This window comes from Saccostrea echinata, unplaced genomic scaffold (genome assembly GCF_033153115.1).
Source record: "Saccostrea echinata isolate AGI-Se365-2 ecotype Australia unplaced genomic scaffold, CSIRO_AGI_Sech_v1 ptg000033l, whole genome shotgun sequence".
NCBI lineage: Eukaryota > Metazoa > Mollusca > Bivalvia > Ostreida > Ostreidae > Saccostrea > Saccostrea echinata.
In genome coordinates this window covers 29,187,299-29,213,804 of record NW_026889782.1, presented here as the reverse complement: position 1 = coordinate 29,213,804, position 26,506 = coordinate 29,187,299, and the positions used below count along the sequence as shown (strand labels likewise).

Here is a 26,506-nt window from a genome sequence, read left to right as displayed (position 1 = left end):
CGTATGCTATGTCACATATTGCTGCATACTGAATGAGGTTAAACAAAATATTGTGTAATCAAAATTCATGAGGCAAATTTTCGTGGATTCCTTTAATTTTACAGGTTTGTAGGGACGTAATTTCGAGTATTAACTCGTATCCTCATATCTACAAAAAGAAATGTCACTTTGAAACCCTAGTATATAAATTCGTGGTGGGTGCAAGTTCGTGGATGAAGGGTACCGACGAATTTCACGAATAATGTTCCACGAATATAGCCTTCAGGAAAAATCACGATTTCACAGAAGAATCAATCAACATGATATGCTCATCCATCATGCCGTTAAACTAGCAATAGAAATTAGACAATGCTATGATTAAATCTTACACAGTGAATTCCAATTTGTAAAACTATAAATATGCAATAAAGTGTTTCCTATTACGCACTAACACAACATTTTACAGACTCCTATGGATAGTTAAGCTTTTGCAGATATAGAAACAACATATATACAGAAGAAATCATAAAAAAAATATTAATGAAAACAAAAGACTGCTCAAAAATCAGTTTTCTGTTTTCAAAAAGATGTATTGCCTTTTTATGAATTGGTGGATTTCTTGTAATATTCTAAAGTCTTTTGAGGTTCTTTACAAATATTTATTAACACATATACAAACACATATACAGATCCGTAGGTTCTGGCCCGGGCCGACTCCCAAGGTCAGCACCCTGTCTGCCCACTGACGAAGTGACTCTCCTGGATTCTGATTGGCAGCCTGGAAGTTGAGTTGATGAGTGAGATCGGGGGCAGAGGAGCCAAAACGCTTCTCAAATCTCTGCAAGATCTCACCTAGGTGGAGCTGGCTACTGGTTTCTAACAGCAAGGTGTAGTATTCGCTTGCTGCCCCCTCAAGGCAGAAACAAAACTGGTCGTGCTGCTCCTCCTCTGTCCATAGCTGGCTGCGAGATAACCTAACGAACTTGTGCAAAAATGCCTTCCAACTGGTCTTACCATCATACCTAAGGTCCTTATACCGGGGCTTACCCCCAGTGGCTGCCCTACCTGGGTATGGTGTGGTGCCCTGGTAACCAGGTGAGCCATAATGTATTGGTGTACTAAAGTTGCAAGCCTGGTTAGCCCGGACTGACTGACTAGCATAGTATCCCGGATGGGCTGCCCCATACATGTTAGGTTGAACATGTACTATCCTCTCCCCCTCCCTTCCAAAATGGCAGGCTGGGGTATCGGGATGGGCAGGACTACAATTCATTGACACAGGAACACTATGGTGCTGCAGTGCATTGGGCATAGCCATACCATGGAGTGTGGCTGGAGTACTCTCGCCTCGGTACAACACAGACTGGGTGTGGTCGGGTACTGGGGGTTGGGCATGCCTACCCCCCGGATTGATGTACACTGATTGGGGCACATGATAAGGTGTGCTTGGGGAACTAGCATACAATGATGTAGGTTGGGGTCTGGCAGCAGTCACACCAGTGTCTAAAGGATTTACTTGTAAATGAACCATTGCTGGTGACACTCCAACATTTACAGGGGCTGGGGCAGATATAGTGCGTGGCATTGAGCTCCGGGGTTGCAAATCATCCCCAGGGAGAAAGGGCGCACCAAAATCTGCTAGTCTAGGTTGGCTCTGTATGGCTGCAGGGTCCCAGGTGAGCCCTACAGGATCTACGGGCCTCACATGTTGACGATCATACTCGGAGGTGAGCTGTGCAGGCCTCATAGGCCTCTCAGGTTGCTGACTAACACACGGTGTATGGGACGGAAGGGTGGGGTCAAGTGGGTGTGGTACAACCTCGTCCAAGCGGCTTGGTCTATAACCCATAGTAGCAGGGCCCCCCAGGTTAGCTGTGTCTCCCACAAGGACAGGGTGGCTACTAACTGAATGCACATGCCCTAAAGAATATGGATGCTCTAACCCTGAATTTGAAGGGGCCTCACTATATTCTTGTTTAGGTGGGCTACAACCCACAGTGCTACCAGGTGAGCCACACCTACACGGGCTACCTAGAGAGGCCTCCAGGGAATCACTGGTCGTCATCCCTGGTGAGCCAAATTGATTCTGGGCAAACCTTACCTCTTTTTCTGACTCTCCATGTAATACACTACCCTCCCCACAGGGGATGCCCGAGTGCAGGCCGGGCAGAGGTGTAGAGGGGCCCCCCAGGGGCAACCCCCCTCCCATGTGGCCTGACATTGACTGAGCAAAAGGTGTGTGACGGGAGGCAAAATGCTCACTCCCGCTAAAAGCGTATGGTGAATAACCCCCCTCCCCGGGGTATACCCCCATCCTACACGGAGAACGAAAATTGAAATTGTCTGACCGCCTGTCAGCCGGGCGAGTGCCCAGGCCTAAAGCCGACACGGCTTCCTCTACCGACATATCCATAATAAAATATCACAATAAATCAGATAAAATCACAGACAATACAAATTAATTCTGAAAGTTGATTCAAGAAATACATAAAAAACCAACACGTGCTCTCACATACCTAGCAGCACCAAAAATGGCGGCTAAAACGATGCCTGAAAAAAAAAAACAACTTTGACAGCAGTACGGGAATCTCCCGGGCCCCGCGAGTTGGGCGCCAGTAAAGTCTTTGAGGTTCTTTACTAATATTTATTAACACATATACAAACACATATACAGATCCGTAGGTTCTGGCCCGGGCCGACTCTCTGCTCTGCTGCTGTCCCTGACACGTCCTGTCAGCTCGGCATCCACGTGTAGAAGAGGTCCGTGTGACTGTCCCGCCGTCTTAAGTAATACAGACAATAAGTCGTACCACGGGACAGTCGCACAGATACTACAATTCTATGAAAATTACAAAAGGGATACTGAAAAAAAAAACATATTCTTGTTATATTTGATATGCATGTGTAATATTTAAATTCATGTTGCCTATTTAGGGTTTCTGTACTGCCTTTAAGGACAGACGCAACGTAGTTTTTACTTCATTTTTTCTATCTCCTAAAAATAAAGAGTTCCAATAATGATTCCGTAATATTTCCCGAATTGGGTTCGATTTTTACTTTCGATTACGTCCCTTGAGAGCTCTTTCGTACGTAGAGATAGTTTTAGGATATCTTTGTTTATGATGGAGAAAATTCGCGACAAAGGAGGGCGATTTATCTCCAAAGGAAAACAAAGTAAAATAACATCGATTAAATGTAATAGGCAGAAAAATGTGGCAGTTGAGGTCCCTTCTACAAATTCTCTAGCTGATCCTGACGATCCACTGCCTATTCCAAGTAAGTTATCTTGATTTGTGTACATGTACTTGCAAATATCGTATAATAGACGTATAAGTAAACAACAAAGAAGGGCTAAATACTTCATTGATTGAAGTTTAAGAAAACACTCTTAAGCATTTAGATATCTTTGTGTTACTCATTCTTTTATGCCCTTGGTTATTTATGGTAAATTTATGAGAGATGATGATTTCCAAAATCCAATCCACATTTTGGAGCATAACTATGCCTACGATCTATCAATATATGGAGACTGTGAAGAGGAAGTAGTTCCAGTGCTTATTGATGACGAAGATACATCACATGTCATAGAGTGGAACACAGGAAGAAGAATTGTTGAATTGGAATTTATTGTGAATAAACTTATAGAGGGTTGTTGTAAATGTAAACAATCTTTGAATTTGAGAGACATTTGTGGTGAACAGAGATATGGACTAGGTTCCTTATTACATATCAAGTGTACTTTCTGTACCACAGTAAACTATGTTCCCACAGGAAAACGCCATTCTCGCTCGGACAATAATGAGATACGAGCATTTGATGTGAACACAAAAGTTGCACTAGGTTTGTAACTATTAAATACTGATTTTATCATTCATCTTCATATGATCAAAGTATCATCTTAGAGTACAGTTATATTTATTATGGTATCTTGAGAGAATTTTTATTACATTGCAGGGATGCTCCATGCAGGCATTGGCGAGAAAAAAATTATCTATGCTTCTAAGTGTATTGAACATCCCACCACTATCAAAGACCTCTTTGAAAACATCTGAAAGAGAAGTTGGTCGAGCAGTTGAAGATGTTGCCAAAAAAAGTTGTAAAGAGTTTGCTAATGCAGAGCAGGAATCATTTTGGTAATACTAATAAATCTTTGTACAGGACCAGTGTTTGATATATTCTGTCCTCATATTTCTTTGTTATGACCCACACATTTGAAAGGAAATGGTGTATATAATTTTGTTAATAAACTATTGCTAGGCAAATAATAAAATATCTCTGGCTATATAAATATGAGAACTGTAATTATCAGTAATGCATGCAATTGATATATACATGTATTCATCAAAATATTGTGCATTTATTTCTTGAATAATTTATTTTTATTTTATTTATTTTGTCAATTTACAATCTGAAACATTATTTCTTTCATTTCATTTTTGATTTTGCAGCAATGATGACTTTTCAGTCTCTTTCGATGGAGGATGGCAGAAAAGAGGTTCAGGGCGATCTTATTCAAGTTTGTCAGGTTTGAAAAATTAGTAATTTGCAGAGATATATATCTATAAAGATTTTTCCATAACATATATGTATATTGGAATGACTTTGAAGAATGGATGTATAAAAACCCAAGTATTATATATCTATTGTTATGCCATAAGACCATGATCAAAATTAAATAAAATCATCTAAATTGTAGAACATGCTGCAATGATAGGTAAAGAGACGGGAAAATGCATTGCCTATGCAACAAGAAACAAGTTCTGCAGAGTGTGTGAAAGGGCAGAGAGGACTAAAAAGATATCCCTGAACATAAGTGCAGGAATAATGGGTCAGGTAGTTCTAAGGTAATGGAACCAGACATGTGTATAGCTAAAATAATTGTATAGTGTTTTTTGTATAAAGTCTGATATGCTTGGTATTATACAAAATATCAACATGATAAATGTAAATGTAAAAACACAACAAAATTTTTTCACATGATTGTATGAGTCAGTGAACATCATTTTGATTTTTTCTATTGTTCATGTTAGAATATTATCATAACAGGTATGATGAAGGAACTTCAGGATAGCAACATTCATATTGGAAACATAATTATGGATAACGATTCCACAACAGTAGCGAGAGCTAGAGCTGATATAAATCCGGCCCTAAAGAAGCAATGTGATAGAAATCATACTCTAAAACAATTTACAAATAAGCTATACGAGTTGAAAAAATCTAATAACTGCAAAGAATTAAATAGTAAGACAATTTAACATATGTCAAAATGTTTCAAATATTGCATTTCCCAAAATGAGAATGATCCCTCGGGTATGAAGAAAAACTTAGAGGCAATTGGAAGACATGTTTTTGGTGATCACAGTTTCTGTGAATCCTGGTGTAAATATTTAGCTTCACCACTAACATACAAGCCTTGGCAATTACCATACCACAGATATCTGAACAACCAAGATCTAAAGAGTGATTTGACATCTCTACTCAGCTTGTACACATCACAGGCAGATAAACTAGTAGACCTGGGCAGTACACAACCTAATGAAAGCCTTAACAATACCATTGCTAGCAAGACTCCAAAACAAAACTTTTATTCAGGATCAGAAAGCAATGATTTCCGTGTTGCAGCTGCAATTGCCCAAAAAAATTGGGTCATCATTATGTTACAGAGGTATAAAATTTGTATATTCATTTATTATTTCATAAAAGCAATTGTAAAGTTTCAAATCAATTACATTTCATTTCATTGTAGGTCAATGAAGTCTTCCTATTATCCCCAGGTGAAATTACTTCTTCAAAAGCCAGAAAAATAGATTTGAAAAGGAAGAGAACTAAAGAAACTGAAGATACAAGTACTTACAAGAAAAAAAGGGCACAGAAAAAGATGGACCAGCATAAATCACAAGAGTCGGCAGAAGTGAGGGAAGGAAGAACATACGAACCAGACACAGATATGAACAACAATACTGATCCAAACAGCATCAAGGAAATACCTCCACCTCTGAGAAAACCTGTACCTACTCCTATTACTGAAGGTCAATACACGTTTGTATATTTTGACTTAGAAACTACTGGTTTAGGTAATTATCAGTTTTACAAAAATAACTCAAATTGAAATTTCTGTCATTTATTTTACTATTCCCATGGATTGAATTTTGTTTTGCAGGTGACAATTGTGAAATAACACAGATCGGGGCCTCTGTTGTCAATGATGATGTGTTTTGTCAGTATGTTTTGCCACTGACTCAACCAATTTCTGCTTCTGCCACAGCTGTGTCTGGTATTGCTACACAGAATGGCTGCATGTACAAAAATGGACATGAAGTTCAGTGTATGAGGACACCAGATGCAGTGAACAATTTTATACACTGGCTTGGAAAATTTGGGAAAGTATTGCTTGTGGCTCATAATGCCAAGTTTGACTCTCGAGTTCTAGTGCATGTGTTGAGTTCCATCGGTATTAGTGCATCAGAACACATAAGTGGGTTTGTGGACACATTATCTCTACTTAGAGAACTTTACCCAGGCCGCAAGAGTTATAAACAAGTAGACTTGCTGAAGGACCTGTGTGTGACTCATTATGATGCTCATGATGCCAAATCTGATGCCTTGGCCTTACAAACTCTTTTATTGTCTTTGTCAGTTTCATGTCAGATAATGATGAAGCATAGTTTTTCTATAGATAATTCTGTAGGTAATGTTGTAGATAATTTGAATTTTTTGATGATGAAAATGAGAAACATGCAATCATTGCAAAATCTTATTGATAATAAGATTTTATCCAAGTTTACTGTAAACAAAATTGCTGAAACAGCTCTTCATTTTCAGCACATTTTATTAGCTTACCAGAGAGACAAAGAAAACGGGGTAAGAACTCAGCTATCAGAAAAAACAGCAGGAAAACCAAGAGTGACAGGAAATTAAAAAAATATTCAGTCTCTTCAGAATCATTTTATGACTATGAAAACATAAAAGCATGTACAACTTTCAGTGCTTTCTGTTGTATGTATGGGTTTATTGCATTTCTTTCTTCAAAGAGAGGTAACTCAGGTACAAACAACTATGCAAATTAGATTTTTAACAAAAATCCAAGAAAAAAGGCTGGTTTCATATGCTGAAAACTCTAGAGTTTCATCATCTATTGCTGTAGTACTCTTGTAAACAAGAGGCCCAAGGGCCTTAATGGTCACCTGAGTATAATACAACAATTTAGAGGTTCCATAGAGTATAAAAGGAACTGAAAGGTGAAGCTTTGTTGCCCAAAAGCAAGAAAAATAGGGTGATCAGGATCAACAAAATAACTAGTCTAGTTTTCATTAACAGTTCATAAATTAGGTTCTAATCTGTTCCCCATTTATCACTATCACCATACCGTATATTAACAAATTATCAGTGATTCTGTACTATTTTAATTCCTTGATGAAATCTCTTACATTGGACTCTTTTGGTCTTTGATGAACATTGAATTAGACAAGTTATTTTTGACTCATTTTTTATTTATCTATTTTTTTTTTTTTAAATATTTATTTCAGCTTTCACATTTATATCAAATAAGCGTATATCTTCACTCATGTGCATATTAAGAATACCATATACAGAGTACATTTACATACCTAGATATACATTTACACACATACACTTATGTGAAAGTTGGTTTAATAAGGAAGAAGAAAAAGAAGAAAGAAGAAATAGAGGAAAAGGAGGGAGAAAGTAAAAAAAACAAGAAAAAGATAAATAAATTAATATAATAAAGAAGGGGGCATAGTATTTTTTTTTACATTAAGGTGGTAATGAGCAACATTCATTCCTTAAAAAATTTGCATATATACATATAAATTATAACATTTCACATATTCTCTGCCAGTTATTTTCAAACTCTATATATTTACATTGTTTCAATAGTAAAAATTTCTCAATCAAGATTCTTTCCACAATAATTGTTTTTAGAGTTATTGTAATTAACAGTGGATGGTTTTTATATTTACTTGAAAAAATGTAATTTTTAATTATCAGAGTAATTAAATTTTGCACTTTATGTGTATCCCTGTTCTTATATTTACCAAATAATATTGTTGTTTTGTCAAAAACTACAGATATGTTAAACTTAGACAGAAACCACTCTTCAATATCATTCCAAAGCTCTTTTACTAAATAACATTCAACAAAAAGATGGTCAATTGACTCAATGTCATTCTTACAGAAACTGCAAGCTGGGGACTCCTTTATCTTAAGTTTAAAAAGATATGAAATTGTTGGAACTATTCTATGTAAAATTTGAAATTGTAACCACTGAAGTTTTGATTCTTGTGTAACTTTAAATGGGAGTTCAAAAATTTTACTCCATTCAGGCAAAGTGAATAAATATCCATCTTCATTCCATTTTAAAATTGAAGTACTTGTTTCTTTCTTTCTATTAATAAGAAAGTTATACATATCTTTACATCCTTTCACATTAATATAAAACATCTTCACAGAATTGGGTATATTTGGGACATACGAAATCAACATATTTATTTGGTTTTTGTTCACAAATCTATCTAACACTGCCTGTTTCAAGCCAGAATATTCAACAAAATTTGTTTTTACACTGAGATCTTTAAGGGTGTCGAGGCTTAAAAAATTATTATCAAAGTCAAATAAGTCACTGATGAAAACAAAACCAGCATTAAAATAACTTTTAAGAAAGATAGAAGACTCGCCCATGATGATTTTTGGATTATACCATGTGTGTTCTTGGAATAAATTTGTATCTTTCTGTTGTTCTACAAGACATATCTTAAGCCAACTTTTAAAGACTTCTATCCAGAAAGTGTTTGTTATTTTCTTACATAATTTAGCAATAAAATCTGGACCCATTAACCAAAGATTTTTAATCTCTGTATGTAGTTGTGCTTGAAGTAATTTTACCCATTTGGAATCTGAATGGATTAATCTTCTTATCCAACTTGATTTTAATGCTATCATAAACTCTGAATAATCTACCATTCTAAGGCCACCATCTCTATAGACTTGAATGATAGTATTTCTTTTTATTTTATGGACTTTACTTCCCCAAAGAAAAGAATAAATTTCATCCTCAAATACTTTTACAATTTCTAATGATGGATTAGGTAGAGTAAGTATCAAGTGATTTAATTTAGGGATAATCAATGTTTTAATTACAGTTAACCTACCAATGGGGGTTAACTTTCTTACTTTCCACTGATTTAATGTTTTTTTAATCTCACTTAACTTTGATGTATAATTGAGATTAATCATATTATGTAAGTCTACTGAAAATTTAATCCCTAAAAGATCAAAAGTTGTGCTACTCCAGTCTAACTTCCATCTAGAATGGTGATATACATCCTTTGAAAATTTTTTACTACCAATCCATATCATTTTTGTTTTTTGAAAATTTATTTTGAGTCCTGACACCTTCGCAAATTAGTCTAATTCTCTAAGAATTCCATCCATAGATTCAGGTGATCCATCAGAGATAAGTGATGTATCATCTGCATATTGAGAAATCTTGTACTCTTCTCCGTCTATTGTTATACCTCTTATATCTTTATTTTTGCGAATTAAAATACCTAATATTTCAGCACATAGTAAGAACAAATAAGGTGATATAGGATCCCCCTGTCTACAACCCCTTTCTGGATATATATAATTAGATATAAAACCATTTTGTATGACACAGGATTTAATATTGCTATAAAAAGTCTTTATCCAGTTTTTAATTGAGGTTCCAAAATTGAAAAAATCAAGTGTTTCGTAAATAAAATTCCATGAGATAGTATCAAAAGCCTTTTCAAAATCTATAAGCATAAGTAATCCTGGAATTTGATTGCATTCTGTATAATCCATTATATCATAAATCAATCTAATATTCTCTCCAATATATCTTCCTTTTAAAAATCCAGTTTGATCTGTATGTATTAATTTATTTAAGACTTTTTTTATTCGCTCAGCTATACACCCAGATGCTAGTTTGTAAATAACATTTAAAAGGCTAATGGGGTGCCAATTTTTAAAAAATTCTCTTGGTTTTCCTGCTTTTGGTATGCAAGTAATAATCCCTAATCTATTTGCATCTGAAAAATGCATTGATTCATTAGCATTATTTATTGCCCTTGTCACAAATGTACCAATATCTTTCCAGAAGAATTTAAAAAACTCGCATGTAAATCCATCCGGTCCCGGACTTTTATCATTTTTCATATTTTTCAAAAAATATAAAACTTCTTCCTTAGTTATTGGTCCCTCTAAACTTGCTGATTCCCTTTCACTTAGTCTGGGTATATTATAATCTTTTAATCTAGTGTAAATACTATCATCTGTTTCCACACTCTCTCTTTTTTTATATAAATTTTCATAGAATCTTTTTGTTTCATTTAAAATATCTTCTTGATTGGATATCGTACATCCATCTTCTTTGATAATTTTTGGGATTTGTTTACTGATATAATTTCTAGACTCTAAACTTGCAAAATACTTTGTCGGTTTTTCCCCTTCCTCAACCCATTTAACTCGAGATCTAATGCACTGACCTTTCATTTTATTTTTTCTTATTTCTTCAATTTCCTTCTTTTTTTTTTTAATTTTTCTATTACTTACAAATCTACCTAATCATTTAAACTATAAAAGTACTTTATGTATTATACAATAAAAAATCTTGCATACTTCTCCTATTCTATTAACCTTTCAAGTACATTATTTACAGCGATTAATTATCAAAAGTAAATGACAAAGGGGAATAACTCCTCTCAGTTGAATACAAATTAAAAGAGCCCTGGCCAGGACCAGAACACTTGACCAAATGGTCCAGATGTTCAAAAATCTTTATTAAAACTTTTACTCTTTTTGCCTCTGATATGACCAGGTGCAGAGAAGATTTTCCAAAAAAAAAAAATGCATTTTTACTACAGATTCACTATATTATCAATAGACCCCCCCCCTCCCCCTAGCACCAGAACCCCTGACCTTGGGGCCATGACTGTCACAATTTTGGTAGAGTAACCCTTGCTTATCATAACTATGTATTCAATTTGTTTCAATAATACCCAGGAGTAGAGAAGAAGCATTTCAAAGAAATAATGCACTTTTAATATATGATCTATATAGCCCCGCCCTAGCACCAGAACCCCTGACCCAGGGGCCATGAATTGCACAATTTTGGTAGAGTCACCCTTGCTTATCATAACTATGTATTCAATTTGTTTCAATAATACCCAGGAGTAGAGAAGAAGATTTTTCAAAGACATAATGCACTTTCACTATATGATCTATATAGCCCCGCCCTAACACCAGAACGCCCACCCCGGGACCATGAATTTCACAATTTTGGTTAAAAAGTATCCTTGTGCATCATTACTATGCACTTAGTTTGTTTAAATAATACCCAGGAGCAGAGAAGAAGATTTTCAAAGAATTAATGCATTTTTACTATATAATCAATAGAACCCCTGACCCAGGGGCCATGAAATTCTCAATTTTGGAAAAGGCATCAATGCTTATCATAAACATGCACTTAGTTTGTTTATATAATATCCAGGAGCAGAGAAGAAGATTTTCAAAGCATTAATGCATTTTTACTATATAATCAATTGAGCCCTGCCTTACCACCAGAACCCCTGACCCAGGGGCCATGAAATTCACAATTTTGAAAAAGGCATCAATGCTTATCATAACCATGCACTTAGTTTGTTTATATAATATCCAGGAGCAGAGAAGATTTTCAAAGAATTAATGCATTTTCACTATACAATCAATAGAGCCCTGCCCTACTACCAGAACCCCTAACCCTGGGGCCATGAATTTCACAATTTTGGAAAAATCATCCTTGTGCACTATTATCATGCACTTAGTTTGTTTAAATAATACCAGGGAGCAGAGAAAAAGATTTTCAAAGAATTAATGCATTTTCACTATGTAATCAATAGAGCCCCGCCCTAACACCAGAACCCCCGACCCTGGGGCCATGAATTTCACAATTTTGGAAAAGGCATCATTGCTTGTCATAACCATGCACTTAGTTTGTTTAAATAATATCCAGGAGAAGAGAAGAAGATTTTCAAAGAAATAATGCACTTTCACTATACGATCTATATAGCCCCACCCTAGCACCAGAACCCCTGACCCTGGGGCCATGAATTTCACAATTTAGGTAGAGGGCCCAATGCTTATTACAATCATGTAAACAGTTTGACTGCTTGATGTCCAGGAGTAAAGAAAAAGATTTTTAAAGATTGCATCAATTTTGGTGGTTTAAGCCCCACCCGTGGGCCCCAGGGGGGCAGGGACCATGAAATTCAAAATTTTTAATCCCCTTCACCCAAAGATGCTATATGCCAAAATTGGTTGAAATTGGTTGAGCGGTTCTAGAGAAGTTGAAAATGTTCAAAAGTTAACGCACGACGGACGACGACAGACAAAAACGGATAGCAATAGCTCACCTGAGTGACTCAGGTGACCTAAAAAGATTTGGAAGAAATACCAGCTAAAATTACATTTGAGGATTTTGGTATATTTTGCATAGAAAAACGCCAAATTTTCATCATATGTTATCTTTTCAAAACCCCTGGTAATATATTCTGAGTTTTTGTCTAAGAACATCTTAGGGGACCTTCATTTTAAGTTAAGAATTTCTTGAAAAACTACCTACAGGTAATGTACGTTGCGTATGACCTTAATCTGAAAATCCTATTGATAGTAAACTTATTTTATAGGCTGATGACAGTGCTATTTTATTTGCACATAAAGATCCTGATTTTATATCATAAAAGCTTAGTTAAGTTTTAGAGTAGACCTCGCATTGGCTTGTAGATATTAATAAAAAACTTAATGCATTTGGCTCCAAAAGAAAGCTTCAGTTTCCTCTGGCCCAAACTCACCGTTTATACTTAAACCGTCAGCTCTGTTAACACAGAAGACTGGAACAATGACACGGCATCCTGTGGAGGTGGATACTAAGGATATGTATCGCTCTCAATGGAAATACGTTCAGATTCTGGCGTACACCTTTTGGAAGTCGGATTACTTGTCGACTTTGCAGTCGAGACAGAAGTGGGAGTCTGTAAATGACAACTTGAAACTTGGTGACGTCATTCTATTTTCTATTACGAGGTGATGCAAAGACTGGGTATGTTCGCCCCGTGTGTGAATCTGTTAAACTGCTGTCTGTGCAAGGTGCACATGTAAATTGATGTTTTAAATAGATATTTTTTTTTATTCTAGGCACTAGTAGTGATGTTTATTGAAGTTGCAATGTATATTTGCTAGCGCTCTCGAGCGCTAGCAACTACGTTAGTCTATATTTCTGAAATACGCATGCTCGACTTCACGGTCGGGGATTCTGGGAAAACTACTGTAGATAGACTGTACGATAACAATTTCGTTTTGTCATACAAAAATAGAAAAGATCCGAATTTACACTGGCCTTACCTGTCTGATATGCGCGATATACATTTCGTAGGTTAGAGACAGTCAATACCAGTCTAGATCCGGATTCTGATTTTTTTTTTTTAATTTATTGTCTAACCTACACATAAAAGTACAAGAAAAAATTTGGCCATATAATGCCAAGATTCTAGACATCTAGCTTTCCTTACAGTTTTACCACCTTAGTGGATAATTCCGGCAAGCTCGGAAAAAACAACAAAAATCTTTTCAGAGTATGTCTGTAAGACCTGTCAATTTAGTGTTTATCATCTGAAAATACATATGATCTGAAGTTTTGTGTTTTGTTGTCTAACCTGCACGTAAATGAACAAAAAGTAACAGTAACTCGGGTCTTATAAAACCAAGACTGTTAATACAAAAGTTATAGTGAATACATAGCTTTTCTAATCTACCTTCATGGATCTTTCCGGCAAGCTCGGAAAACCGTGGCAAACTCGGATATGTTTTCCGAGCTTGCCGGAAAGGCCCGAAGGTGCTCATTGGTTCTACTGACCTTTTATTTTTCACATCAAAATTGAAAATACAGTAAAATACAAAATGCGTAAAGCACAGTTAGGAGTTATGCCATTGCCGACGTGAAGCATACTCTTAGATTCACCATTCTGAATTGTGACACCCCCCCCCAAAACTCAACACCTCAGTGCACCAATCTGCCTTCCTATTAATAATTAATCGATTCAGCAAATTTAACAAATGGTTCAGATATCTTCTTCTGTATTTTATTATGCTACAGCGCTAGCTCACCAATCTTTTTAAAAGATAAGCTTGTGTGATATTAGCATATCAGGCGGGGAGTCTAATGCTAATCACTACTTGTATGAATTAATTTAGTTGATGCATTTCTGCCCGTGTGGTCACATGTTGTTTTGCAGTTCTTGTAACTTTTTTTCCGATTATTTGGAGCCCATCAAAGCGTAAGTTTATCCCTTTTTCATTATATTCGATAGAATTATTACATATATTTGATTCGATCTAAAACTGTAGTTAATGTAAAACTAGTACATCATACATGTGAACTTTTTCGTGCCATATTTCGTAGTGTCAAGATATATTGTCCATCAAGTTTAAGGCTGTCAGCTTATGATTCGCATATTTTTGTAGCTTTCACTATATTGAGATATCTGTGCATGACACACTTGAATAAAACGTTGTCAAATTATACTGACTCGGGCTTTACAGCGGACAAGATTAAGTAAATTATTTACACTTATGTGTTATCTGACAAAGAAAGAGATAAAGTTTATGATACATGTGGTGTCAAATTTGCATTGTATCCCAAGCTTATCTCTATAGTTTATTGATTGATCGGTTTCAATTTCGGGTAGACTTTACTTTACCGTTCCCAGATCCGCGCGCTCTTTGCACTATGACGTAAGATAAATTTACGTCACTCAACTGATAAGGGGTTAGTCTTGCACTTTTTTTGACTGGTTAGGGTTAGTCTTGCACCCACCTGAGAGAGATTAGGTTTGGTCCTTGCACAAGTTTTCGACTGATTAGGGTTAGTTTCGCATCCATCCGAGAGATTAGGGTTAGTCCTCTCACATGTATTGGTCCAGCATCCGCCCGGGAGATTTGGGTTAGTCCTCGCATACCATCCGAGGGATTAGGGTTAGTGTCTTGTTTTTTAGATTAAGAAATTCAGTTGCATCTGTATTTTTTGTAAGATCTTAATTCAGCTTTAACGACATCTCTTTGGTTTGTTTACATGAAAAAACTTGCTAAGTACGAAAGAAACGGCACTAAGCGTGCGCCGCACGAGATTCGTTGACAATTATTTTTTGTCTCCTTTACACTGAATAAACAATATTAATCACTTTTTTTCAGAGAACGAGGTTAAAAACTTTGTTTGAAAACGAAGTTTTAAACTAAACTTTTAACTGTAGTATTCGATTTTGGGGTCAAAAAGGCTAAAAACCTCATACTTTTAATTTTTGTCGATCGCTCACGCGATCTCCTATATACATACAGAAGTCGCCTACGGCGTCACTGTATTTTAGCGCGTTTATCTGGGTTTTTCTGGGGACCGGTAAAGTAAAGTTATTCTTCATTTTCATTCAAATCTGTGTCGGTCGCATTTTCACACCTATCAATTGTGGTGGATGTTTTTTTTTTTTAGTTTAGTGCCAAAGGCAACTTTTACACCACGGCAATTGTGTTCAACGGTTTTTTTTTCCAATTTGAAATTTTTATGAAATGATTATGATTTGTTGTGATAGGGTAACGAAGAATCTGTAGGAATTTCAGTATGTAGACAATGGGCTGACAATTAGTATGAACACGCACAGAAGCCTTGAAAATAGAGAAAGATGTAGGTAGACAAGTACAGAAGTCTCGGTGATTAGTTATCTCAAAAATGATATGAACTTAAATGAACACGGTCAAAAGATGACAAACCTTTACAGTGCAGATAAGTATCTTTTCTGCCTACATTGTTTGACATTTTTGAAGCAACTGACCAAAGAAATGTCTCTTGTTCAAAACATGATCCTTCAAAGGTGAAGAAATTCTCAGATCAAGACTATGTGAAGGCTTGACTGCTTCTTATGCAGGGTGCTATTTTCACATGAAAACAATAAAAATGAGAGAGAGAGAGAGATATAGTCTCCTCCTCACTTACTAAATTTTCTGGAAAAACAGATGTGCAAGTAGGCTACTGCGGATGGTGGATTTGTAGCAATGTAATAAACTACAATAAAAATAACACCGCAGAAACACAAAATTAACGGCAATGAAATATGGAGCTAACGAACAGTATTCAGACTCATACGTCCATTCAAACAATACAAATCGGGAGCAGAGCAAACAAGGAAATTTACATCATTAGTGGTTGGATCAAGAAGCATGCAGCTTTCAACTCAAAAGAATGCTGGGCCAATGTGGTAACTTTCTAAATATTTAATTTTGATTTTGTATTTTTAGGTCTAAATTTTATACGTCGGCCACGTGGCGCAGTGGGTATAGAGCGTTAGCTCGTGTCGCAAAGTAAGGAATTGATCCTAACGTCGAGGATTCAATTCCCACTTCGTGACGTACTGACCGGTCCTTCGGATGAGACGTTTAAACCGAGGTCCCTTGTCGCATTAGGTGCTAGCATGAAAAATTATCCCTCACCATTGAAAGACCGCAAGTGCCGACTCTGAATTTGCAGACCTACATCGGCAAGTTGTGGCGTCTCAAAAATATGAGTGAAAAATTCTCGGAGTGACTTAAAACAAAAAAAGGTAGTTCCAGGAAATCAATCCAGAACCAGCTGAACAATGCTAATGCGATCATTCAACACAAAAAAGATGGAAGCAATCAACCTTTCACACTACTCTTGGTACATGTACCCCTGTAAAGACATGCTGGCAGCGACTTTCATAAGAAAACAGTATATTCCTGTAAATCACGTTTCAAACTCGGTAATCAACTAGATGCCTTCAAAAACAGCCACGCTGCACTAGCCATAAACATTTAACCAGGAAGTACAACTTAATGTGCCAAAGTTAAGTTTAGTGACCTCTTTAGAATTATTACAATAGTTAACCTCAAGTGAGTCAGAGGCAAACTCTCACAAGACCTGTGTCCTTTACATTTATCTATTAAAATGACTATCCTTTTGGGTCAAACACTTCTGCATATACGTGTATTTCATCCTAAAGACAAACAGAAAATATATGGATTTCTAATCCCTCTCCTTACAAAAAGGCAACACAATTTCATTCGAACTGATCACAAATTCTTAATCAGTTCACATTAATTATTTAATAATCACGCAAATATTTTGCTATAGATGGCAAAGAGATTAGAGACTGATGAAGGCAAAAACCAAGAGAAAAGCCCACTACGAAGCCGAAATCCACTATTTAATAACTTAATGGGTTAAAAAAAAAGAAGTGTATAGGAAGCCATTTAAACTCTATGCTTATCAGAAAGTAAAAAAAAAATTCCTCATCAAACGAGGACAAGATGAATCAGAGGCAGATCTGAGCTTATGCAACACCGTTTCTCGTTAATGTAATCGAATTGAGAATGAAACACTTGCTCACTATAATAAGGAAGACAGGAAAATTTCTGGAAGCCAGTTCACTCTACCTGTAATGTGTCAATGAAACAAACAGAATGTACGAGACCATCGGTTGGCTCTCCCAGAGATTGATGATTGATCGATAATTCTACTGATGAGGATAAAGCCAGCCCAATGACATTGGATTTGGACGAAAAAGCCATCAATAATAGACCGGAAGCGAATTTTGACTATAACAGCAGTAAGGAGGACGACAAGAGATGGCTCATTTCTGTTATTTCGTATATATTGTCGTTTGTGTCTCCTCCCCTTTATTATCAAGAACATTATGCATTATAAATATCACCGCAAAAGGGGCCCCGCTGCCTGTGGATGATGAAATTATGTACATGTAAATGCTTAAACAAGTTATTTAAATTTCAAGTGACCCTGAAGTACGATAAAATACTACATCCTGAAATAAGAAAATTGACGGCTATATGGAATAGACATTGTTTTGTTTATGTGAGTCCTCCTCTAGAAGCCAAATTCTTACCACGTATCTGAAGATGTGCTGGTTTGCAATACTTCACACACCAGTGTGGACAGGCTTCTAATAAACGAACCTTTCACGGTAGCTCACTCGGAAGAGCGCTCTCTCCGTGATCGGGTAGTCGCGAGTTCGAATCTCGACTGCGACTGATCTATGTTGATAAACAAGAGGCCCAAAGGCCTTAATGGTCACCTGAGTACAATACAACAATTTAGAGGATCCATAAACTGATAAATAAAGCTTTGTTGCCCAAAAACAAGAAAAATAGTATGATAAGAATCAACAAAATAATCGGTATAGAATCTATCTGTCCCCCATTTATCACTATTACCATTCAGACTATTAACAAAATGTGTATTTTTAACCCCATATTATTACTTCTCACATTGGTCTCTCTTGGCCATTGAGGAACATTAAAAAAGATAAGTTATTTTTGCCTCGCTTTTATTCATCTATTATTTCCAAGTCTACCTGATCATTAAAACTATGAAAGTACTTTTTGAATCATACAATAAATATGCTTGCATAATTCTCTTATTCTATTAACCTTTCAAATACATTTACAGTCATTAGTTATAAAAGGTGAATGGCAAAGGGGAATAACTTTGCTCAGCAGAATACAAGTTCATAGACCCGGGTCAGGACCAGAACACTTGACTAAATAATCCAGGTGTTCAAAATTCTGGTAAAAATACCCTTGCATATTAAAACTTTTACTCTGTTTGCCTCGAATATGCCCAGAAGCATATAAGATTTTCAAAGAAATGCATCTTCACTGTATTATTAAATAAACAAAAGCCCCCCCCCCCCCTTACACAAGAACATCTTACCTAGGGGCCATGAACTCACAATTCTGGAAGAAGCACCTTGCTCATCATAACTATACACTTGTTTCTTTGCTTTATTACCAGTAGTAGAAAAAATATTTTCAAAGAAATCATGCATTTTCATTATATAATCAAAAGCGCCCCCCCCCCCCTTCACCAGAACCCCTGACCCAGGGCCATGAATTTCACAATTTTGGAAGAGGCATTCTTCCTTATCATAACCATGTACTTCCTTTGTTTGAATAATACCCAAGAGCAGAGAAGAAGATTCTGAAAGAATTTATGCATTTTCCCTATATAATCAATAGAGCCCCGCCCTAACAACAGAACCCTTCATCCAGGGGCCACGAAATTCAGCATTTCTGAGGAGGCAGCCATGCTCATCATAACTATGTACTGAGTTTAATATCCAGAGAGAGAGAGAGAGAGAGAGAGAGAGATTTTCAAAGAAATAATGCATTTTTAGGTCACCTGAGTCACTCAGGTGACCTATTGCTATCTGTTTTCGTCCGTCGTCGTGCGTTAACTTTTCAACATTTTCAACTTCCTTCTCCAAAACCACTTGACTAATTTCACCAATTTTGGCATATAGCATCTATGGGTGACTTGAACAAAAATTGTGGATTTCATGGTCCCTGCCCCCCTGAGGCCCGAGGGGTGGGGCTAGCCACCAAAATTGATACAATCTTTAAAATTCCTCTTTACTCCTGGACATCAAGCATTCAAACAGTTGATTGTAATAAGCATTGGGCCCTCTACCAAAATCGTGAAATTCATGGCCCCAGGGTCAGGGGTTCTGGTGCTTGGGCGGGGCTGTATAGATCATAAAGTGAAAATGTATTATTTCTTTGAAAATCTTCTTCTCTGCTCCTGGGTATTTTTAAAACAAACTAAGTGCATGCTTATGATAAGCAATGATACCTTTTCCTAAATTGTAAATTTCATGGCCCCAGCGTCAGGGGTTCTGGTGTTAGGGCGGGGCTCTATTGATTATATAGTGAAAATGCATTGTTTGAAAATCTTCTTCTCTGCTCCTGGGTATTATTAAAACAAACTAAGTGCCTGGTTATGATAATCAATGATGCCTTTTCCAAAATTGTGAATTCCATGCATTAATTCTTTGAAAATCATCTTCTCTGCTCCTGGGTATTGTTCAAACAAACTAAGTGCCTGGTTATGATAATCAATGATGCCTTTTCCAAAATTGTCAATTTCCTGGCCCCTGGGTCAGGGGTTCTGGTGTAAAGGCGGGGCTCTATTGATTATATAATAAAAATGCATTAATTCTTTGAAAGTCTTCTCTGCTCCTGGGTATTATTTAAACAAGTTAAGTGCATGGTTATGATGCACAAGGATGCCTTTTACAATATTATGAAATTCCTGGGTCTGGGGCTGTGGTGTTAGGATTCGGCTCTATTGATTATATTGAGTGCAAATGTATTACTTTTTTGAAAATCTTTTTCTCTGCTACTGGGTGTTATTTAAACAAACTAAGTGCATGGTAATGATGCACGAGGATGCCTTTTACAAAATTGTGAATTTTATGGCCTCTGGGCCAGGGGTTCAGGTGTTCGGACGGGGCTCTATGGATTATTTAGTGAAAATGCATTAATTCTTTGAAAATCTTCTCTGCTCCTGGGTATTATTTAAACAAACTAAGTGAGTGATTATGATAAGCAATGATGCCTTTTCAAATATTGTGAAATTCATGGCTCCAGGGTTGGGGGGGGGGGGGGCTCTATTGATCATATAGTTAAAAGGCATAATTTCTTTGATAAAATATTGAAAAGGCATTACTTCTGTTAAATAATCCTGTCTGTCCCTTATTGCTGAGCAGATAAACAAAGTACATAGTTATGATGAACAATTGTGCATCTTACATTTTTTTTAAATACTTGTGGTCCCAGGTTTTGGTGTTTTGCGGGAGGGGGGGGGGCTATATTGATAATATAGTGAAAATGTGTTAATTATTTGAAAATCTAAGTGCATAGTTATGATGATGAAGGTACCTCTACCAAATTTGCGAAATTCATGACCCTAGGACATTGGTTTTAGTATTAGGATAGGGCTGTGTTGATTCTGTAGTGAAAATGCATTATTACTTTGAAAATCTTCTCTGCTCCTTGGCAAATCGAAGGCAAACAGAATAAAAGTTTTAATAAGCAAGGATATTTTTACCCGATTTTTGAACATCAGCACCATTTGGTCAAGTGTTCTGGTCCTGGCCAGCGCGCTCTATTAATTTGTATTCTGTTGAGAGAAGTTTTGATAATTAATCACTGTAAATGATGTACATGTATTTGAAAGTCAATAGACTAAGAGAATTTTGCAAAAAATGTTATTGTGTAATACAAAACGTACTTTCATAGTTTTAATGATCAGGTAGACTTGTAAATAATAAATAAATCAAAATGAGACAAAAATAACTTATGAAATGTTCTTCAAAAACCAAGAGGGGCCAATGTGAGAGGTCACAATATGGGGTTAAAAGTAGTACGGAAGAGTTAATACTAGTTTGTTAATTGTCTGCATTGCGAAAGTGATAAATGGGGGATAGTTTAGAATTTAATTTATGAGTTGTTACGGAATACTAGACTAATTATTTCATTGATCCTTATCATCCTATTTCTCTTGCTTTTGGGCAACAAAGTTTCATCTATCAGTTTATTTTATACTTTATGGATCCTCTAAAGTGTTGTATTATACTCAGGTGACCGTTAAGGTCCTTGCGCCTCTTGTCACTATATATACCAATTAAGCCCCACCCTAACACCAGAACCCCTGACCCAGGGGCCATGCAATTCACAACTTTGGAAGAGGCAACCATGCTCACCATTACTATGCACAAAGTTTGTTTATTTAAAACCCAGGAGTAGAAAAGAAGATGTTTAAAGAATTAATGCAATTTTACTATATAATCAATAGAGCCCCGCCCTAACACCTGAACCCCTGACCCAGGGGCCATGAAATTCACAATTTTAAAGGCAGTAATGCTAATCATATCTATGTTCTTAGTTAGTTTATTTGATATCCAGGAGCAGAGACGATTTTCAAAGAATAAATGCATTTTCACTATATAATCAATAGAGCCCCGCCATAACACCTGACCCTGGTGCCATGAAATTCACAAATTTGGAAGAGGCACTCCTGCTCATCATAACTATGTACTTGGTTTATTTAATATCCAGGAGCAGAGAAGATTTTCAAAGAAATAATGCATTTTCACTATATAAGCTATATGCTTATTACAATCATGCCAACAGTTTTACTGCTTGATGTCCAAGAGTAAAGAAGAAGATTTTTAAAGATTACATTATATTTGGTGGTTTTAACCCCATCCCTCAGGCCCCGGGGGGGGGGGGGGGCAGGGACCATGAAATATGAAATTCACAAATTTTGTCCCCCTTCACCCATAGATGCTATATGCCAAAACTGGTTGAAACTTGTTGAGCGGTTTCAGAGAAGCTGAAAATGTTCAAATGTTAAAGCACGTCGCACGACGACGGACGAAAACGGATAGCAATAGGTCACCTGAGTAAACTCAGGTGACCTAAAAATGGGTAGCAACTGTTCCTTCGCCATGCGCTCGGCACTTTGAAGTGAAAGTTGCGGGTCCTTCGGATGAGACCTTAAAAACCAAGGTCTCGTGTCACGGCAGGCGTTAGCACGATAAAGATCCCTCACTGCCAAGTAAAGGTCAAATTTTGAAGCCCTTCACCGGTATATGGTGACGTCTCTTTATGAGTGAAAAATTCTCGAATGGGACGTTAAACAACATTCAATCAATCAATCTTATAAACGAGCTAAATTGCTGGGAAGTTTCCCACTGGTTTGTTAGTTACAGGTGTTAAATGCATCTTACTGACATTATGCTTCGGGTTTCAATGTCTTTCATCATTTTCTCCCTCAGAGTACTATCAATTGAAAGGGGGCACAAAGGTTTTGGAAATAAATAATCTATTGATATAATTCCTTAACTCAGGAAAACATCTCCCTTTCCAAATCATGGAATAGCTTGTCGATTTTCTTCCTATAGCTTCATAAATTATTTTATTGGAAGAAATACATAATCAATCTGTCCATGATTCCTTTGAAAATAAAATAATCTGTTCTTCACTGGCATGACAAGAAATATCCGGTCCCCTCCCCCTAAGAATCAAAGGGTCATCTCGTTATACATCGTCGATTCAGCTAACATTGGCAGTGTTTGCATTCGCAATCTTAGCCCATCTATGACAAATGAAAGTTGCATGCAATATGAATCATAGGATCAGCCGAAATAGAGATTTAGGTTTTGATATTAATTGAAGGACACTTTTCACTACAGTATATTTTAAAGTAAATAGAGATCTCCCAGTATATTTTAAAGTAAATAGAGATCTCCGAGTAAACTCGTCGTTTCAGCGAACATAGGCAGTGTTTGCATTCGCAATCTATGAGAAGATTTAAGTTATGTATGTTTCATGGGACTATGACGACGTCGCGGGTTCGAATCCCACTGTGGGACATGGAAACCGGTCCTTCGGATGAGACCGTGTTTATAAACCGAGGTCCCGTGTTGCAGTAGGTGCTGTCACGAAAAAGATCCCTCACTGCTCAATGGCCGTAAGTGCCGAGTATAGGACAAAATTTGCAGCTCTCCACCGGCAAGTGGTGGCGTCTCCATACGAGTGAAAAAATTCTCGAGAGGGACGTTAATAAACATTCAAACAAAAACAATGGGACTATGACGAGTTGTTGTGGGATGCGCAATCTATGACGTGTTGTTGTTTTTCAACAGGATATGTGAAAACATAGAATGTTTTCATTACATGAAAATATTTACTCATCTATATAAAGGCAATATTAAAGTAAATTTCCATTTTTTAAGAAACACATATATTGTTTATGTCAAGAGATCTCTATATTGATATTGTAAATAGTTCTCTTAGAATCTAAAGAACACGCAGCCCATGGGGCTTAACGGTCACCTCAGTAAACACAAAATTCACTGATAGTTGTAGTGGACTTGGAGGTATCAGGCACAAATTGCCATGCTACCTCCAGTCACGTGGTGCACTGCACACATTATGTGACATGTACCCGCATTCCTTCTGTTTTTGAAAGTCCTGATATCGTATTGTTTATAGGCGACTACTAGCTATATAAAGGTGCGGATTTTATAATATGGTGTTGTTTTTGTTTCCGCCATCACAGTTTATATATGTAGATTATAAAAAAAAAAACTATATTGGCGCTGTGACCCAGGGTGTTTTTATTTGGATATTTTACTAGAAAAAGTCTTAAAATAAAACAAATAGAATTAAGTTTAGATGATACAAACTTTTATCAAAAATCTTGAAAATAATAACTGAAGTCATGTTAATATAAGTAAAATGAATAGGTTTAACCTCATAGATTTTAATTTTTCATTCAAAATATCACAATATTGCGATTTCAATTGATAAAAAGTTGTATACATTCGTGTAACAGGTTTAATCGTGAGGAATCGTTCGTGTAACGTGATCGTTCGTGTATGTTGTCAACAATAACGTTGCAGCCACTGTACCTGGAGTAAATCCCCAGAAAAGAGCGATAGTGAAGATTTCAAATCACTGGGAACTTACACCAAAGAAGTCATGTGTATTCAATGAAATTAAATTGCATCCGGGGCGACAGAGGAAAACATTCCTATACTTGGGCCATACATCTCCATACTTACCAAATGGGAAATACCTTGTTAATGGAAAGAATTAGCCATGCATTTCTATACATCAGGATGCTTCCTTCACATTATTTAAAATTCTTTAATGCTGCAGGACTTGGAATTCTTTCCTTAGAAAAAAAGATGCATTTTCAAAATGTTTAAACAATTTATACAAGAAGAATACGAGGATTCATGTACGACTGCTATTTTAGGAGTTGGGTTATATGAAAACTTGGATGAAATAGACATAATAACATGCACGCCATGGATAGAGAAAAAATGAACAAGACACTAGTGTTGCCATGTGGGAAAGATCCCATAAAGCACTTAATTGTGCTCATGTCACACAGGCAGAGGAACCTATTTTATAAAGACACAAGATAGTTGGAACAAAGAATATTTATGAAAATTTTGATAATAGGGATTTATCTATGAATGAACATACCCACTATAGGAATATGGCCATCAATACATTTGTGAGGGAACGAGAACATGGATTTACATGTAATGAAAGTGATCTTTGGCATGGCATGAAGAGTGTTAAAAAGCCTTGATTGCTATTTTAACTGGACCAAGATACAAGGAAGGAAATACCTGGTCTGAAAAATTGATTAAGTGGAACCAGTAGCAACACATTTTTACTGGGCAACCAAGCACTGTTGTGGTAATTCTACTACTTTGAGAACTTTGTTGAACCACAAACAATGTCACTCCAGCTCTAGATGTAAACAGGATCCAAATTATGAACCTTAAAAGGTTGTAATTGAAAACCCAGTGGCAGTTAAATTATTGAGAAGTGCCATTACATGCATAAATTCCACTGTTAATCTCTATTTTTGGAGTAACACTGACTGAATCCACTGAAGCACTTTATTATCATCACTTGACCTCAGTCACATAAACAACCACCTCACCAAAAACAATCTCTACACACAGAAGAGTTCCCCACCAAGAGTTATCTCTCTTAGTGTATTAACACAATATAAAAATATATATTAACATTAATTACAATTTCCTTTTTTTTTTTTTTTTTTGAACAAAATTTGATAAAGAAGTTAATAAAGAAATTTTACCTATCAATGAATATGTTTTGTTCATATTTACATGTAATTACTTTGACAGTGATGACCTTCATTGGATTAGACTATCCTCGGGACATCAGGGGATTATTCTGCCCCTTTACATCTAGAGATGCATTTGAACATACAATGTCTATCACAAAAATTCATACGAATTCTTCTGGTAACTTCCCCGTCTGTAGAATTTTAAGCAGCTCCATTCCATTTGCTCCACGCTTGGTCATACAATTGGCTAGCTGCACTTTTCCTGGACACCATTTCACATGTACATTACTGTTATTCTTTATTTCACTAATTGCTGCTATGTCAATTCGAAGGCGCTTGTCATCCACCATTCTTGTAGACTGTAATGCCTCGAAAACACTTTTGTTGTCAATGAATGCTGTAATTGGTATTTTATCTGCTTCCAATGTACAGATCTCCTCTAGCATTTTCCTGTAATACAATGCAGACTCAAGGCCCTCTTGCAAACTTAAAGCTTCTGCCGCAATTGTTGAACGAACAACTCTCTTTATTTTGTTGGCCTGCCAATGAATAGGACAACAGTTTCCAACGCGGTCTTTGAACCACAAAATTTGACCTCCAGTACTTCCTTTCCCCTCGTTTATATTTGCCAGCGCTGCATCTGAGAAAACAAAAATCTCCCAGTCTTTTTCAGCTGACCCATGTAGAGAAGGGAAAATCTGGATTGGTATTATGTCTTTCAGTTTCCCAATAGCTTTTATAGCTCTTAGTATGTCTGCCACTGTTGCAGTTTTCAATTTTGTACTTAGATCAACTAATTCAAATGCTAAATATGGTCGTGAACCTTGCACTGCCCAATTGAGTTGTCCGATTAATTTACGATATAAAGTTTGTTCTTCCATAGTAAGTTGTTCATGTTTCTGCATTGCTCTTTTAGGATCAAGGTGGGGGTGATCCAATTTCTCCATAAACTTTTAGTGATCTACAGTA

The 26,506-nt window shown here is 36.4% G+C and overlaps 1 protein-coding gene across 1 annotated transcript; it reads left to right on the top strand.

The window, feature by feature from the left end:
- Positions 1-3,101: 3,101 nt before the first annotated feature.
- Positions 3,102-6,900, top strand: LOC133198381 (uncharacterized). Its single transcript, XM_061334477.1, has 9 exons — positions 3,102-3,255; positions 3,439-3,731; positions 3,934-4,112; positions 4,428-4,504; positions 4,676-4,807; positions 5,026-5,142; positions 5,374-5,627; positions 5,729-6,056; positions 6,143-6,900. The coding sequence occupies exons 1-9, from the start codon at positions 3,102-3,104 to the stop codon at positions 6,898-6,900; spliced, it is 2,292 nt and encodes a 763-aa protein (XP_061190461.1).
- The last annotated feature ends 19,606 nt before the right edge of the window (positions 6,901-26,506 follow it).